Raw genomic sequence first — 17,458 nt, forward strand, 5'->3', positions numbered from 1 at the left:
TACCCTTCGCATTAAAGTAAATAATAAATAGCGACATAAAACTCACTATTATCCATTCAGTGTTTCTATTTATGAATGAATACGAAATATAAACAGAATTAGATAAAAAATAGTAAATCTTTTATATCGAAAATTCTCTAGCCCATGTTATAGCGCATGTAGGCATACACAGGTTGTGCGATTTTATTATTATAGTATAATCACCTACCTCTTTATTGGTCCGTCGTTAATGACAGATAAAACGCATGCATGGAATAAAGAATTTATTGTAACGTTACTATGCATTAGGAAATGTACAAGTTATGAGACAACGTTTAAGTAGTTACGATAAACGTACATCTTGGCCCTTTAACACGTGGAACGTAACTTATCTTTGGTATTAAACGGATAATGCAACGATGTTTGTTAACTCTAGCTGCAAGTCATCTTTAGTAAACAATATCGTTTAACAAATCTAAACGTTGTATGTAAAAAAAGGAAACGTACGCCTAAATATGATAATCTTATCTATCAGTTATGGCCAAGTTTCTGTCGAGAGGCGTTATTTTCTATTTTACAGTCGTATGCCGTGCAAAACGTCTGATTGTCTTTACACTGGAGCCATACATACGACATCATTGCGTGGAAAGAAAAAGAGAAGCGATAAACGACTATAAACGATGCCCGAACGAATAATAGTCATCGAAAAGCTTTATTGAACTTAAGTTGCGGTCCCTAAAATGCTTTAATTAATACATCGAGGCGACTGTACATAGGAACTGTATAAATTAAAACATCGCAAGCGACGTACAAGCGAACAACCTTATACACGAGAAACGTACATAGCGAAAGATAGCTTTGTTGAAATAATAAATGCACAAACACGCTACAACCATGTCGTTCAATAAAACCTTTTCTTCCGTCGTTTTATTTTTTTTTTTTTTTTTTTTTTTTTTTTGTTTTTTTTTTTTTTTTTTTTTTTTTTTTTTTGGTTCTTCTTTATACAGGAGAACGTTTTTACGCTTTACAGCAGATCGAACGAGACACCGTGAAGAAGCTAAATGCTGAAGTCGCATGTATGCGTTTAAAGATAGTTCGCGAATTATAACTTAGCGAGCACGAAGGTACATTGTACAAAATGTTACTTACATCTATTACATTATAAACATATTTACATCGATCAGTCAAATAAATATTTCCTCTTAGTCTTTGCGTATTTAACGATGCTAAGTAATTAGCGATCGAACAGCAACGTCCGAATTTCTTAGTATCTTACTAGAATATGCAAAGAATTCGTGCGAAAGTAAAAGAACAATCGTAGTGACGGTGATGCATTGAACGAAATATCTCTACCATTGTACTCTAATGTACTTTTTTATCGTAGAAGAAATTCTGCCTCGTTTTCGAACACGGCGTTGAAACCCTAGCAGACACTACCGTTTAAGCTCTCTTAGCTAAATCGCGCCTAAATTTTGATTCGCATTAGAATCTCGAAGGTACGATCGCATTCGCGAAAACGGACTTTAACGACGACGCTTAGTTAGTCTTTGGAAAGAGCTACTGTTCCATAGAGTTTCTTCTTCTTTTTCTTTTTTTTTTCTTTTTTTTTTTATCTTTCTTGGATATGGTTTTCCTTTCGAAACTAATCTTTGTCCTCTTGAAAATTTCTTATATTCTCGAAGTTTCACAATGTTTTCTTTCTCTTCGCGTGAGACGATATTATAAAATGATAGATTTGGTCGCATCTATAATCTGCTACTTATAATAATGTACGATACGATGTTTCTGTATTACCTCTCGTTACATGTATATCACAGAGTTCAATATAATTTCTTACGCGTTCCTTTTGCGGCATCGAGCGAAACTTTTGAAAATAATTGTTGCTTATTCTGTTCATTTCGTTTTACAAAATGCTCTTAAGATAAATATCCTCGACGATCGTTAATGTTTCGCGATACATCCGAATATTACGATATAATGGATAATTTCTACAAAAAATATTAGAATTTTTAAGTAACTACTATTTACAGCGATAATATTGCGTCGCGCGTCTCGCGGTCGGTACAACCTAATTTCAGTATTCTGACAGTAAATACAAGTTAGCGTGGCTTTCGATCAACCAATTCTTTCATTCGGTTTCCCGAACGAACAGTTGATCATTGTACTATTACGACTCCACTTCTTCGTGGCTGGTCATTTAAATAAAATAATATCGTAGAAATATTTGAACAGAAGTATTCATAAGTTTTCATCCAATGATCGATAGACTAGAATGTTTTAAATAAATCCTACATACTTCTTTTTGATGATTGGCCACCTATTCGTTCATCCGAGCTGTCTTGCACAATTAAACCATTAGTGAAATTTTACAAGCTACAAGTTACAAGTTGCCACTACCAATAAATACGTTTGAATAATATTAACAAGTTGCTAATGGAACGAATGACATTTTCCAAATAAATCTGACAAGTCAAAGATCACACGGGAAAACATGATAAGCCTGTTATGACATCGCTTGGTGGTATTTTAACACGACTTAGAAAGACCATATCATTACATATTGTCTCTTAAAGGTAGCGAAAAAGAACCAACAAGTTTTGTACAAAATCAACCGGATAACTAATGTAATGACAAATAATATTTTTAACGTATTCCAGAATCGACGCATACAATCTCTAAATGAAAAAAGACAGTTTAGATAATATAGGATTAGTCGTGATAACATACAGATTTCCTATAGATTTATCATGTTTGTTCTCTGTAGTCTTCAATTGCAAAATATCTGATTATCTTATTCGACGGAGAATTATAAAACAAGATAAGTTTACAAGATAAGTTTACATCCTATAACGTGTGACTTGTCAATTTACTAATATTATTAGTCGGTATATTACTGTGCAAGTGTGCGCTGATCGCTTATTTCTTAACACCCGAAGTTTCAGTCTTGCCGACTGTACGTTGTGTTTTATGTACATTGGGTATCGTTCTTGGCGCGTTAACGTTCTTATTTGCCTCGAATTTCTGTTGAAGGGAGGCCACATTCGATTTACTGCTCGCTGCTCTTTGCACCGGGTTCGTCTTCGCCCCTGAATCTTTCGTCTCCGTCTTTTGACTCGGCTTCGATTGCGCGCTTTTAGTAGCCGATTCCTTAGCGGATAACGATTTAGTCACGCTCGTGTTACCAGTTGGAGACTTCTTTTTCTCCGCGAGACTAGTTCCTTTGGACGCAATGTTCAATGGCTTAATCGGGGTGGCGGGTGCTTTCGTAGTACCGCCTCGTGACAATGTCGGCGTTTTCTGAACGTTTTTCGACTGAAAGTTAAGCTTTGCATTGTTTCCAACAACGTCCGGCGACTTTGTACTGATTTGATTAGAATTTGAACAGCTCGACACTAAGTCCGGACTGTTAAACTTTCCCCCGTTATCTTTAGGACTACAAGGCACAGTTTTCAGAGATAATCTATTAACGTTCGTGTGAGAATCCTGCTTCTCTAGGCTACCGTTTGGCTGATTCGCATTGCCACCCTTCGTATCCGAATTTTGCCCGGTTGAGTCCACGCTCGCATTCGAACCCTGCTTCTTTAAACTACTGTCAGAATACTGTTTAGACTTGGACGCGGTGTCCAGAGCTTGTCTGGCGACGGAGTTCGCGTCCTTCGTGATCGAACCTTTCGCGATGTTCGGCGGAGTCTTCGTTCTTCCAAGAGGCGGTTTCAACGGCTCTTTGCTGTCGTTTGTCCCTTCGTCGCTTTTCGAGTGAGTAACAGTTCGTTGAGTCGGTCGACTCTTCATCGACGTGATCGGTTTTCGAGGCCCCGCGTCCTCTGCCGTGCTTTTCATTCCCAGTTCCTTCGATATCTCGTCGTTTAGATTCGGATTCGCTAGATTCAGCGACAACAGTTTCCCCTTGTTGGACTTGTTGGCGTCGGCAATTTTCTCGGGCTCCTGTTGCGGTACGTTCAACGCTGATGGATTCAGGTAACCCGAGCTCGTCGTGGAACTGGACGAGTTGAATTTTCCAGACGCGGAATTGGAATAAATGCTGCCCGGCGATTTGTAGTGACTCGAGTTCATGTAAGTGCCAAGAGAATTGTTGTAACCCAAGTCCTCGGTATTTTTCGACGCACCCTCGTTCTCTTGCGCTTTTCTGGCTAAAGTAGCGGTGGAATATATGGAATCAAAGTTTCTGTTCGATATCTCCGACACGATCTCCGATAACAGGCCCATCGTTTCCAATCCGCCGGAATTGGCCGTGGGATCGACGCGTTTCGGTAATTTGTATTCGTTGTCGATCTGCTTCTCCGATTCCATGTTCTTTCTGCTCTTCTCGGGCAGAGTCTCCTCTATGACCGCGTATATATTGTCGTTGGTGGGTGACTCTTCTGTTATTTTGGTCAGCGACGACTCGCTGACGAGGTTCATGCAATCGTCGTACGCGTTGTCCACGACCTTCTGCGGGTTCTTCACTTGCGGTGTCTGATATCCAGGCAGTCCAGGGATCTTCCCACTTTCGTTCATTTTGTCCATCGTTGTAGGAATAGGAGGTCCCGGTGGAGGAGCCGTAGGCCTTGTGCTCGCAGGGATGCTGGTGGGTCTTTTAACCGGTGTCGTCTGTCGCATCGATCCGAACGTCTGAATCGCAGGTCTCGGAGTGATCTTGCTGTCTCTCATGGACTGGGCGCGCAACACGACGTTCTTTTTCTCTGCATCGGCCGCGGGGATCACGGGAATCGCTGGTGTAGGAATTTCGATCTCTTTCTGAGGGATGGGATTGGAAATCTCCAAGTTTCTCAAAATTTCTTTATCTATCACTTTGTTCGCTTTATGATGGTGTATTCTGGGCAGAGAATTCGTTGTCTTCTCGTCCTTCTGTGACATCTGCAGGCTACCTTTCATGATCCCAGAATTGGGTCGAAGCATCGAGGCGATTCTATTTAAAGTGCTGCCCTTCTCTGGCTTCTTTTCAGCCTCCGGCACCAGTAAGTTGGTCAAAGGTGTACTGCTTGGTCTCTGTGGCTTTTGAACGTCAGCGGAGATCGGCGGAGCCGGCGCTGGTCTCGTTGGACCGTCTATAGTAGACTTGTTAGAAATTTTAGGAGCCACTAGCTCCACCGATGTGCACGTAGTCGCAGCCAATACCGGGCTGCTGATCAGAGGACGAGCTGTACATCCTGGATTCAGTGGAGGCAGAATTGGCGCGGTTGACTGCACCTCGTTGAAACTGGTTGTGGAACTGAGCAGCGAACTGCGCGCTGGATTGCACTTGGGAACTGTCTTGATGTTAGTCTTAATAGCTACAGTTGGAATCGTGGGCGGAGGAGGTGCTGGCTTAGTCGGCTCGGGGCTCTTCGGTTGATTTTTTATCGGCGTGATCGTGAAACCTTTGAACTGGCCGAACAAATTATTGTTGTAACGCTCGTCGGTATCAGCTTTCGGCAACAAACTCGCGCACGCTGGATCCTGACTGAGACTAGAATCGATCGTTTCGATGTTACGAGGCAAGGGACTGGAACGATCGATCGTTTTGATGGATAGTCCGTTGTGGCCACGATCGGTCCTGAAATTTTAAGCACAATCGTAAGCTGGAGGGAATCGAGGTGTTTAAAGCACATGCTACAGCAACCAAACCAAGGTTCCGATTTCTTAGAAATTTCGTAGCCTGATCGCGGAACGATGCAATCAACACATGCAGCTTTAGAGAAGGAAACAAACTCGTGCGCAACAAACGCAGTCATTCGGATCCAGAGATCTTTCGAACGCATGCAAAACCGCGAGAAAGTTGCAGGGAAAGTTAGTCAAAGATTAAAGTGTTAGTAGCAAGCCCTCTGGAGGAAGGAAATTCTTGATTACATAAGAAAATTCTGTAGATCTTGTATGAAACACTACGTTTATTCAATAAACTTATACAATTGATCCGTTTCAAGTATGAGCAATTTCGATACGAGGACGACGAGGGAAGAGTATTTCAAGTCATACTTTCTGCTTTTTACAGGAGAGCCATTTTTTAAGATTCGTTGCATTCTCCAATCAACCCACAGCCTATCTTTTGTCTTCGTTTTTCGATTAGATATGCGTTCGTCTTTAAATTTAATATATTGTTTAGATATGCTCTCGAATTTCTTTTTTTTCTTTTTTTTTACAAAATCTCCTATATTTATTACCTCGTCTTATGTCTTTACATTCGACGGATGTTTCATCTCAGTTATATGCATCACGTTCAAATATTATCTTTCAGTTGTCAAGCGACATGAAAATCAGAAAGTCAACGAAAAACAGCTTCTCGTGTTTTCCCCGTGTGATTTTTATTTTTAGGATATTGCGAAATATACCTGAATGATTCGAATGATTTTTAAAAAAGTGATCAAACGTCGAGCTCCGTTATATGTAAGTTATTCAATCGGGAGTCATTATGAATGTTGAGTCACCCCGTTAATACTGATTTATCGACTCCATTGTAAGCGAGCCGTTCAGTAATCTTAAAATGCAAAAGCCATCGAAGAGAAACTCACACATGCTCATGCTCGTATAACATTCATTTTCTATGCATGCTCTAAATCACGGTTCTCAACTTTTCCCTGGAACGTGTTTTTTTTCCATTCGTCGAGGTATTAATCGAATAAATAATTAGGCCAACGACCAGCCATAGATCCTCTTATTCACGTTGATCGAGTCAGTAGAGAGCCGTTTTCGTTCTATTTTATTATCACCCAGTTTTTGGTAATACTACCACATGACGTAATATGCGTCCTTTAAATGCATTTACATATAATAGTTGAAAATTATATTACGTCATATATACTTTTATTTATTAACTTATGTATATATCATTGCTTGAGCATGAAATAACGATAGTAAGCGAAGATTACAGAAAAGAAGAACACGATAAGTATACTTTCCTGATTCTCTGATTTCTACGTTACCTTTTGATAATGAATAATTGAAAATGAAATCAATCTTATTAGATTCAAACGTACGTGTACGTGCATGGAATATCTTAAAATAACTGTTAAACTGACCAAAAGTTTTATGAAAATCAGACACCTAATTAGTCAAGCAAGTAATATTTTAAATATTTTAATGTCTTTGGTATTTGAATAGTATAAGGAGCAATATTATCTAAATTTTGAAGAGTACGGAAAAACCGCATGGAAAAATGTCTAATTGGAAAACCAAAGAAAGAGATAATTTGGTATTGTTTGACGACATTCTTGACTTATCGTGTTCTTCCTCTATAGTCTCCAAATGAATAAATAAATCACTTACACGCGAAATATCTATTCGCTTCTATATTTACGTTACAAATAAAAAAATTATATCCTTTCGTTCGACTATATTATTTATAAAAATATAATTGGAATAACGTTTAAAAGGTGCACAGCAAACGTGCTACGGCAGGACTTTCTCTTACGAGTTGCGCGGTGCCCGGAGTTTTGACAAATTAAATACATGAATCCTTAAAGGAAGAAGCTCTGCGAGTAGAATAGAGTATTCGTTGTTCGTCACAACAGAACTGTTACAACATAAAAATCACAGCGTACTTCTTAAAGTCGTTTTGACAACGATAAGAATTAAATTGCATTAACCGCCACCGCTATTCTCAACCCTGTACTGCATAATGCAAAGGTCATAGCTTTTATGAGAAAATTTTGCTGCGACCTTCGCACTAAAAAATATATTCTATACTATGCGTGGATATAGTAAAGTGGGGAAAAACAAAAGGAAATAAAGGGATATATCTACGTAATAAGGTTTAAGAAAATTTGAAAGAAGATTTTCAACGGGTGTCCGCAAGATATAGGAAAAAGATCAAATCTTTGGCTTTAAACTTTGTGCTGGGGCCGGTGGGGGTGGCGGTTTTTTGTTATAGAAGGGTGCAGGTGCCTTCGAATATGGTTTCCCATCGGGCAGCAACGGTTCACCTGTCTTTGGCGTAACGCCAACACTACCGCTCGAGCTTTCGTTTAAATGCTCGAACTTTACTTCCGTTTTAAGCGTCAGCCCTTTGATATTCTTCGTGGGCTTTTTCTGCATTTGCTGAATACGTTCCGCTATTTTCGTGCCTAATTCCGTCCTAATGGAATTTTTCCTTGCCTGACCTTCTACAGACGAAGGCTGAGCAGATTGATCGGATTCAGAGACGTCAGGTTTCTTATTACTCACACTCTGATCCATATTGCTAAGCAACATCGACTTTCTCTTCGCGATGCTGTTGCTGCAGTTAATAGCGTCTGGGTTAGTAGTTGATATCAGATCGGTTTTAGTTATCTGAAGCTTCTCTTTCGGCGGCAGATTGTCGCTGATCGTAAATATTCTATCCGAGTTACGAGAATTCTCTTGTCGAGGCGAAAAGAAAATGACCACCCTTTCGTAAAAGTTTTTACCGAGCCTGTGACTCGAATTCGCCCTGCGAGCACCGCGCGACGAAAAGGCATGCGGTTTGCATTTCTCTGTAACACGGTCGAGACTAGATACGTACGTTGACATCATGCTCTTCTTCCAGTGCTGGCCAGGATTTCTCACGTACCAAATACCGAACGAGGACAGAGCGACCATCGGTACGATCCCCAAAAAGATAATGTACAGGGCCATTATGAAGTCGTTCCTCGCTGAAACAAATACACGATACGAAACGAATTAGTTTTCATGGGTGGTAAGGTCGATGATATCGTGCTCGGTTGCGATAAATTGAATAAAATTGATTCACCGTTCGGATCCTCCGCCGGACCGCTGTCCTCGGAGCCGCCCACGCCAGGTTGAGTGCAATCAGGTGGCCGGAAGCCACGATTGCAATGACAATGGCCGAGACTGTTGCACACTCCGTTGCCTCCGCAATTATTAGGACATGCTTTCCCTCCGGATACGGAAGCACGCAAATCGGCTACCGGCATACATTTCTGATTCACGCACATCTAAATAGAAATCACGAAATTTCAGCGTTACAATTCACGTTGGAAAATATTTTGTAGTAGAGTCTTCGGTAGCCGAACATTCACTACGCTTCAATATTCCAATCTTCTGCTATTTTTTCTTTGCTGCACTTTCTTTTATCTGGATTGAATGACTGCTAGTAACAGACAGCATTTTGCAATGCTCTTGTAATTACAAGTATTGTTATTACATGTATGAGACGTGTTCTTGTATATGAGAAATAGAGGGGAGAAATATAACAAGTCACGTCTTTTGTCTTTTGTAGGAGACTAATTTTTGAATTCAATACATCGTCAGTTGGTTTCATATCATAAAAATTGTTCTTTGATTTAGGGCTCAAGTATATGTCTTTGCTGTCTATACATCCCTAAATATTTCGAAGGTATTCATTTTCATAATTGCTTGTCGTATTATAAGTTCTCTATTACCTTTCCAGGTGCACATTTTGCGCCATCTGGAGAGAGACCAGGATCCACCTGATTCAATCCTAGGTCCACAATAGCCGAACGACAGGGTATGATCTTCCCTCCGGTGTTGATAAACGAATGGCTGAGAATCGCCACGGATTCCATACCGAATTCTAGTCTTTCGTTCAGGTGCTTACAATGTAGCATTCCACACAAAAGATTTCTAAAATAAAGGAGAAACCAAGTTTCATTATTACCGATACGGTCCATGCTCTCTTCCTTGCTTACAGACATTCTATAGAGATATCTTATTTATTTCGTTTCGAGACGCCAGAAAAGCATAGTCCCATTATGTTCTTTTTTTCCCTTTTCCGTACCACTTGTGTTTTAAAAGAGAACGGACCTCGCTTTTCTTCCATCTCCAAACGAAATAAATAAGACATTTTAACGAAGAACGTAACATAATTGTACGAAAAACCGGAGGAAAGAAAAATCAACTTGTCTTACTCGTCGGTACACTTGACGTAGCTAGACTCGATTCGATTGTAGCCACAATTGCCATGCTTCGTGCCTTTATTGTTCATGTCATAGCACTGTGCGTCGGAAGAGGTTCCAGTAGGTCCCCATAGCAGCTTACATTGGTCATTATGAGTTCTGCAAGAGCCCTGGTAGCAGAACGCTTTTCCCATGCTGCATGGTTCACCGTCCATCTTAAACACGTCCACGGGACAATATTCGCTCTGGCCAGTGCAATATTCCGGCAAATCGCATTCGTGCTCGGCGCTTCTGCATTCGGTGCCCGCTGATTTCGGTCTGCAAGTTTTTAAATCGCAACATTCGCCGGTGGCGCAGCTCGCATTACTATGCAACATGCAGGTGGTCACGTTGCAACAGGGATTGTCGCAGTTCTCTTTCAGGCCACAGTCGCACTGTTCCCCGGGTTCCACGAACCCGTTACCACAAATCGGGCTATCGAACAGCTTCTGCGGTTTGTTCCTCAAACAATAATCCATTCCGTGCTCGAACGCCAGAGCCAGATGCTCCAGAGAACAAGTGGACCAGTGCGTTGGTCCCGACGAGCCGCTCGACGATGCCATGATGCATCTGTAATCAGATGCAATCGAGCGTGTTTAGACCCCGATGTTACTCTAGCGAAAATGACGGTAATCGTAATGACGCCATCCTGCGAATGCAGATCGATGGCCTTGTTTCACAGAGGACCGACGAAAGACCGTGGGATCACGGGATTCGAACGCCAACTATACCATACTCATTGCCTGATTGACTCGTTTCTTTTTACTTAAATTTTTCTATCGCTGTTAGGATCCATTGGCGTGGTTGCCACGTTACTCGCTCTAACGCATAGTTCGCGGAATAAAAGAAAATTGGCCACGTTTCAACATACGAGCTATTGGTGAACCGCGTAAATTGAAGAGTACAGAGAGCGATGTTACGAACGGTGTCGCGAACACTTGAAAATTTACTTTGCAATTTGCTATTATTTATGTCGTCTTAAGAGCAGGTCGTTTGTTTCTCGAAATAAACGAAAGGGAATTTCATTCTGATCGTGTATTCGTTCGATGAAACTAAAGAGATAAAAAGCGAAGTTGCGGCTTCTGAATTCAAAGAACAAGGAGAAGACTGCTCTTCTTGCGGAGCAGTAACAGGCTGTCGATGTTTATGTTTCGTAGGAAATTTAAAGCTACAAAAATACGTGGAACGTAAGTGGACGATATGCAAAAATATACAAAATATACAAAGTAGATTTGTAAACAAAACCAAGCGGTAAATAACGATCGACGTGAACTCACTTTTCTTCGGGACACTCGCAATCAGCCGAGTCGTGTTCCATACCGAAATTGTGACCCATTTCATGAGCGACGGTAGCTGCTACTAATCCCACGACGTTCGAGTGATCCATCGAAACACCACCGGAGAATTCGTACGTACATATTGGTCCCTTAAGCGCTTTTCCAACCACGCCTCCCTCGAAAGTGATTCGGCTAAAAATGTATTTTATATTTTTACAAATATATGATACGCATGCACAGCTTGTTCTATATTTTTGACAGCAGCTTTCGAAGCACGTCGTTAGAAAATATTTTCGTTTCTGGCTTACGTCAACAGCTGGGCGTTATCGTTCGGCATGTCCTGCACCAGCTTCTCCCTTCTGTACCGAAGGAAATTCGAGAGGGTGGTGTCCCCGTTTGGAGACAGCGTTATTTCATCCGCGTCGGACCAAACTTGCACCCCGACTAACGCGATGAATATGTTCAGTGGCATGTACAACTGAAACACGATGGATTCTCGTTTTATAATCGACAGATTATTTTAGCGAAGATCTATACTATCGCCTGACAACGTTCATCTATTCGTTGAAGAAGTTCAAATATTAAAAAAGGCTGTACTAACTGCATTGATAATGTTCGCGATATCCTTGCAATGTTGATAAACTTTGTCCACGTTCTCGTCGAGAGCGATGTATTCCTTTTTATCGATTACGAGGACCAACTCTACGTATCGGGAATGCCTGTTAGCGTTGTAGGGTCCTCGAATCGCTTCAGCCGCTCTCTTGTGCTGGAAGAAAAAAATTCAATTCGAGATATTAAACGAGAGTACAACGATTCAGCCGATCTTGCAGCTGCAATCCTTCGAATCTTTTATCCTCCAATCGAGCTTTCATTCGCTTCAATCGAGAGAAGGATTTTCAATGTTTTAAGGAAAGAGAAATACGATTTGGTAAGAAACGAAAAAGACTCGTTCGCGATGATGGTACAAAGAAGTAATTTTCCAGTGAAAATGACCAATTACCCAGCAAGTTACATCGATCGAGCGTCTAACAGTTGAACCACGCTGTCCTAAGTATTGGAACATCGTTGGTTACATCTATCGGCAAACTTCAACAAGTTATATTTTATTTACTATTTTACACGTTACAAGCTACGATGATGGATGTACGATAAAATAAATAGAAAATAAAAACAGCGAAAACCGTTGATATCGGTAAGCGTCCTAACGTGTTATGATCGCCGATAAAGCTACTTGAGTAAAAAGCAAAAAGAAAAGAGAGAAAGAAAAACAACGGAGAAGAAGAAGAAGAATCAATTCGACACGAGTATGCGAATATCGAGAGTATTCGCGAATGTTTCGCAGTTCTAAAAAAAACCAAAGTAATCCTATGATTAGAAGAACAGAACTTAGAACAACATATCTCTTACCCTCGTGGCTCTGTTGACGATCCCGCGGTGTTCATAGCCGAGAACATGGTGCGGCGTTCCTTCGTAACCTGTACCGAACAAAAAACTAAGATCATCGTCTCGGTCGGATTCTCGGTAAAGTTAAGGACAAAGAGAGGAGGGAGCCGGCAGAATCTTGCTCCTACATTCGTTAAGACAGTTAAGGAGAGACCAGTCTTAGCGAGACAGGTCCTCCAGGCCAGGAAAGGAGCGCGTGCGCTGCAACGAACCAGGCTGACGTAGGTCTAGATCGAACCGGTCTCATCATCCATGAGACTTCCTATCGAGAGCTAGGAAGGACAAGCATCGAAGGATACGAGGATATGGTATAGAGGAAGTTTAAGATATCCGTGTTACGAATTCGCGAAATTCTCGCAAGATTCATTGTCGTTGATCAGCGACGAGCGGAAATATATGGTGAACAGGCTTAAACCAGGGGACTTGGAAAGTGTCGTAATATCGACGTCTCGGATTTTAAAACGGTTGGGAAGAACCTTTTTACTCCGAACGAGTGTTACGTAGAACCGAAATGTCCAACATGTTGTCTGTTCGGTGACGTATGTGTACGTACACGTACACTACCGTGCATAAGTATTTGTACACTTGGTGGAACTCGATCAAAGCGTTCACGTTTCTCTTACATCTTCGACGTTACGATAGAAGAATGTTTTTCTATCGTCAAGTCTCTGTTTCTTGCCCAAACTAGGATCAAATGTTTAGCTAAATTGAAACTGAGACGGGGGACGTACCTGCGCCGATAGAATATTCCATAGTTATCTCTGATAAATAGCTGAAATTGATTTATGAAATTTATTATTAATTTAGAAAAACCTTTATAAACTTTTGGAGCGTGATTGGAAATACACGTTCCAAACATTCTACGATCTTTTAACACTGGATAGACGCTTCGAGTCGTTTAACTTTAAGGCGTTTCCGTACGAGCCACTTTCATCCACCTTCGATTATAGCTTCTTTGTTTAAAGTAATTAACGTCAACTACTGTTTTTGGCATTATTGACCAACTACGTATCGTTGCCTGAGGTAAGACCAGAGGCGATGGTTAGACTATAGACAGCTTTATTCGAAGTGAGCTTTAAACATTTGCTATTATTTGAGAACGTGCAAATACTTATACACGTGCGGTAGCATATATATGTGTGTGTGTGTACGTTTATATACGTACACGCATCCCTAATAGTTTGCCAGGTTTGTCCTCTTTTCTCTAGAAGTGTCTTAATACTTGCGGACGGGAATGTACATAATGGGCATGGATTTCATAATTCGCCTACCATCCATCATTTTCGTCTACCATTAAAATTGCATTAAGATCGCGATAATTACCACAAGTATGATTGGCAACCAGATCGCTGTGCTTGTAGACGTAATGCTGCGAGTCCAAGGATTCTTGTTCCGGGTGGATGTGATGCAGGTTCTCGCCATCGAAAACGACACCACGCAGCCCTCTGCACGTAGACACCGCTACCCAAGAACCAGGAACGTCACGAACGCTACCTTGATAGTGGCATAGTTCCTGCGAATTTCAATGGAACGTCGATTTCGTTAGTGTTGGCCCTCGTCGATCGTCCGCGACTGTTCAAATTATGGAATTGACACGAACGGCCTAGAGTTAGCTGGCAACTTCCGGCTACCGTTTGCAAAGGATCGTCGCGATAAAAAGATCTGCGATGCAAATGCGAACGGATAAGAATTTCAGTCGAAGTTTTGTCAACGACGACGGGCAAGAGGCTGGGACTGGAAAGGGGATGAAGAAAGGGATGGAAGTCGACGCGGGCGTTACATTTTAGCGATGCAGGAAGTAAAGGCGAAAAGTTAGACCGCCGCCTAAGAAGGATTCTCATTCGTCGGTCCGGACGAATATCCCGGACGTGCAGTGTTCAGCCGTGCGTCCGACCGGTACAAATATAGTTGGCCCAGATTCCCATTGGACCAGCCATTTTTTCCTTTTCCTTTTGTATCTCCACTTTCCAAACAGGAATTCGCCGCGCGCGCGATTCCAAGAGCAAGCGTCATCGGCAAGAACATGCCTCTCGCGGAAAAGTGATTTATCGGGCGATTATCGTGAAATTATCGAGCTGTTACCGTGCAAAGGCATCCGGATGTTTGCCTATTTCCGACCAGTCGTATTTCGATTACAAAATAGCGCAGATAATGTAATTGCGATGATTTTACTTTTTATAATCGTCGCAGCTACGAATAACAGCGTTAATTGGTTTTTGAAAATCCACATGGAATAATAAAACTGGCGTGCGCGACTGCCAGGCCAGAGAATTATTTTCTCACTCGATAAACTCTTTATTCTCGGATTTTTTCATTCTTTTCATTCTATCGTAAGTCGGATTAAGAAGCGTCCGCACGATCGGTGATATTTAAATGTACTTAATATACATCTGCTGTGAACGTGGTACTGGATATAACAAATAGTCAAATATATCGTCGCTACGTTTTTTAAGAGACGATTTAGGTTCATGGTACGCTGCTGATTTCACAATACAAAGACCGCAGGTGTGGCTTCCAAATAACAATTTATCCTTCGCTCGTACACATCGGAAATACACGTACGCTGGCCCTTTAATTTACACGGCGCTTCATTCACGCCGGTCTTTTCTTTACGCGGCAGTTTTTACGCGCGATCTTAATTTACGCGGCTAGTCGCGTCAGTGCTGTATGCGATAAGGATAAAGGTACATTACGTTGCGCTATCTTTTCTTTCGCGTTGATGGACGTTATTTACACGATTTTCATTCGCGTAAAACGAATCCACGTGGTACTGCGCGTAAATTGAGAGGCGGGTGTACTATTGCTAAAAATCGATCAAAGCCTCTAGATTCTTACGTAGAGTAGCGTAGGTTGACCCGCGTCTCCTCTCTCGAGGGAAAGCCTGGATTTCTGAAAAGCGAAATTTTATCCAGTGCAAACGTAATTTCACCAAAGTTTCTTTTTGCAACGCGAGAGGGGGTGGAGAAGCGAGACAAGAACAAAGGGCTATAATTACCGATGTTTCGAGTGCGAAACCTCTGAAGAGCGTTCTAACTAGTTGAATTCGCAGAATTTCCCCCATTTAAACGACCGAAATTAGCTCGTCCGTTTGGCCGCGACTGCGAGGGCAAATAAAACCATAGAGTGCAAGAGAGAGAAAGATAGAGACAGAGGCAACTGGACGTGCCAATTCATTTATTCAATTGCATAAAACGTGGAACGGACGAAAACACGGAGCGCAACGAACTCGACGATACGCGGCCGACCGATGTTTTATTCTCGTTCATTAACCGTAAATAACGTGACACGGTAAAAAATTTATATCAATGTCGGGTGTTTGAATCGTTAAAAAATGTCGACAGCCATTTTTCTTCCTTTCCGCGCATCGTATATCGAGGAAAGGCCGTTATTTTCCTCGCGTGATTCACGAGGCGAACGCGATCCTAACGGAACTGGCAGAGTTACGGCTCTCTTCGAAATGAACGAATAGGAAAACTTACCTCGAGAAAACGTTCCTTCCTTTTTACGATTTTTGGTAATGCGCTGTTTGCGCGCCAGAAACCGTCATAAAAGCAACCAAACGATTTTAATCGATCTTTCTAACGAAATATCCTATTTTCGACAAACGCTTTTTACACTCAGGCAATGGCCACGGTGGATGTTCGTCGACGAGATCGATCGTATCAAAGGCCGACGGATGAACCGTAGATTTCTACGCATTCGTGCAAAATCCGAAGAAGCCAAAATGCATACGATACACGACAAAACTATATCGCATACCTACAGCGGAATATTCGTTGCGATTTCTAATAAGTAAAGCGAATCTTTAACTTCTATCTCTTTTATTGCGCCCATAAAAATATAAATTTCCATAGAAATACGCGCTTCACCGATAAACAACGAAAAGGTTGATTTCATATGGAAACATCGTAAAATATAGCATCGTCCACGAGTTGTCCCTAAACGAACGCGATTGTCGAGTAAACAGCTCCGTCGTGAAAATCGGTTAAATGTTTAATGTTTAAAGAAAGAACAAGCGTGAGCAACGTTCGGCTTCGCTTACGTTGTGCACGCTACTCGTCAACGTTATTTAAGAGTGATCGATACTCTCGAAACCGTGTCCGTCTATAGCAGGGCGTCCCGTATGGTTGGACAGTGAGTCAGCGTTATCGATTCCAACATTCTTTGCACCTGTATACTTGGCCAACGATCTCGTTTCCAGCAACGTTCCTTGAAATTCGGTTGTACATAGTTCGCTCTTGATTATCTCTTCGAATCCTCTCGAGCTGATTCAACGTATCGAAGAGCCGATTAATCGTGTCTGCTTTCCATTCGACAGAAACTACTTTTTGCGGATGAATGGACGCTCAATCTGTGATTCGCGAGCTCCAACGGGACACTTCTCGAGATTCTGCTTAGTTTTACCATGTCACGTATATCGCAAATTGTTTTCAGTTGTCCAAAAGTTATTACTTGTATATAGCAATTACTCGATTCGTCCGATTTATTTTATCCGATCTATGATATTTATTCGACTTATTATAATTATCATTATATAATATCCAAGGATACTATATATGTTCCCTGTGGTTCGGACGATTCACCTGGCTTAGATATTGTCGGGAGTATCTGCAGCCTGATAACATCAGCCGTGCAATTATCCTCGAGCACCGCGTTAACCGATTTCGAGATAAGAATTGGGAATGTTTAGCGAAATAATGGGAACGCGAAATATATGACACGGTAGTGTACACGAAGCAAATTGCAAAGATACAGATGCTGAAGTGGAAGGCAAAGAAAAGGAACACGAATCAACGCAGCAATTAGACGAACTCCATTATTATATTTCACGCCTCTCGAGTTTAATAATAAAAACAAAGAATAAAAAAAGAAAAAAACTGGAAGACATTA

At 41.4% G+C, this 17,458-nt stretch overlaps 1 protein-coding gene across 1 annotated transcript in view; it reads right to left on the reverse strand.

Annotated features, from left to right (window-relative positions):
• Positions 1-250: 250 nt before the first annotated feature.
• The window catches only part of LOC100747922, a 70,630-nt gene continuing 53,422 nt past the window's right edge, over positions 251-17,458 (reverse strand). Inside the window, exons 4-13 of the mRNA XM_003486914.4 lie at positions 13,892-14,081; positions 12,533-12,600; positions 11,727-11,891; positions 11,434-11,603; positions 11,126-11,317; positions 9,822-10,418; positions 9,336-9,537; positions 8,684-8,888; positions 8,456-8,585; positions 251-5,536 (exon numbers count right to left, since the gene is read on the reverse strand). Of these exons, the coding sequence (XP_003486962.1) occupies positions 2,896-5,536; positions 8,456-8,585; positions 8,684-8,888; positions 9,336-9,537; positions 9,822-10,418; positions 11,126-11,317; positions 11,434-11,603; positions 11,727-11,891; positions 12,533-12,600; positions 13,892-14,081 (4,560 nt within the window). The 3' untranslated portion in view covers positions 251-2,895. The remainder of the gene's footprint in view (positions 5,537-8,455; positions 8,586-8,683; positions 8,889-9,335; positions 9,538-9,821; positions 10,419-11,125; positions 11,318-11,433; positions 11,604-11,726; positions 11,892-12,532; positions 12,601-13,891; positions 14,082-17,458) is intronic.

The sequence above is a fragment of the Bombus impatiens genome, unplaced genomic scaffold (genome assembly GCF_000188095.3).
Source record: "Bombus impatiens unplaced genomic scaffold, BIMP_2.2 scf_0135, whole genome shotgun sequence".
Taxonomy (NCBI): domain Eukaryota; kingdom Metazoa; phylum Arthropoda; class Insecta; order Hymenoptera; family Apidae; genus Bombus; species Bombus impatiens.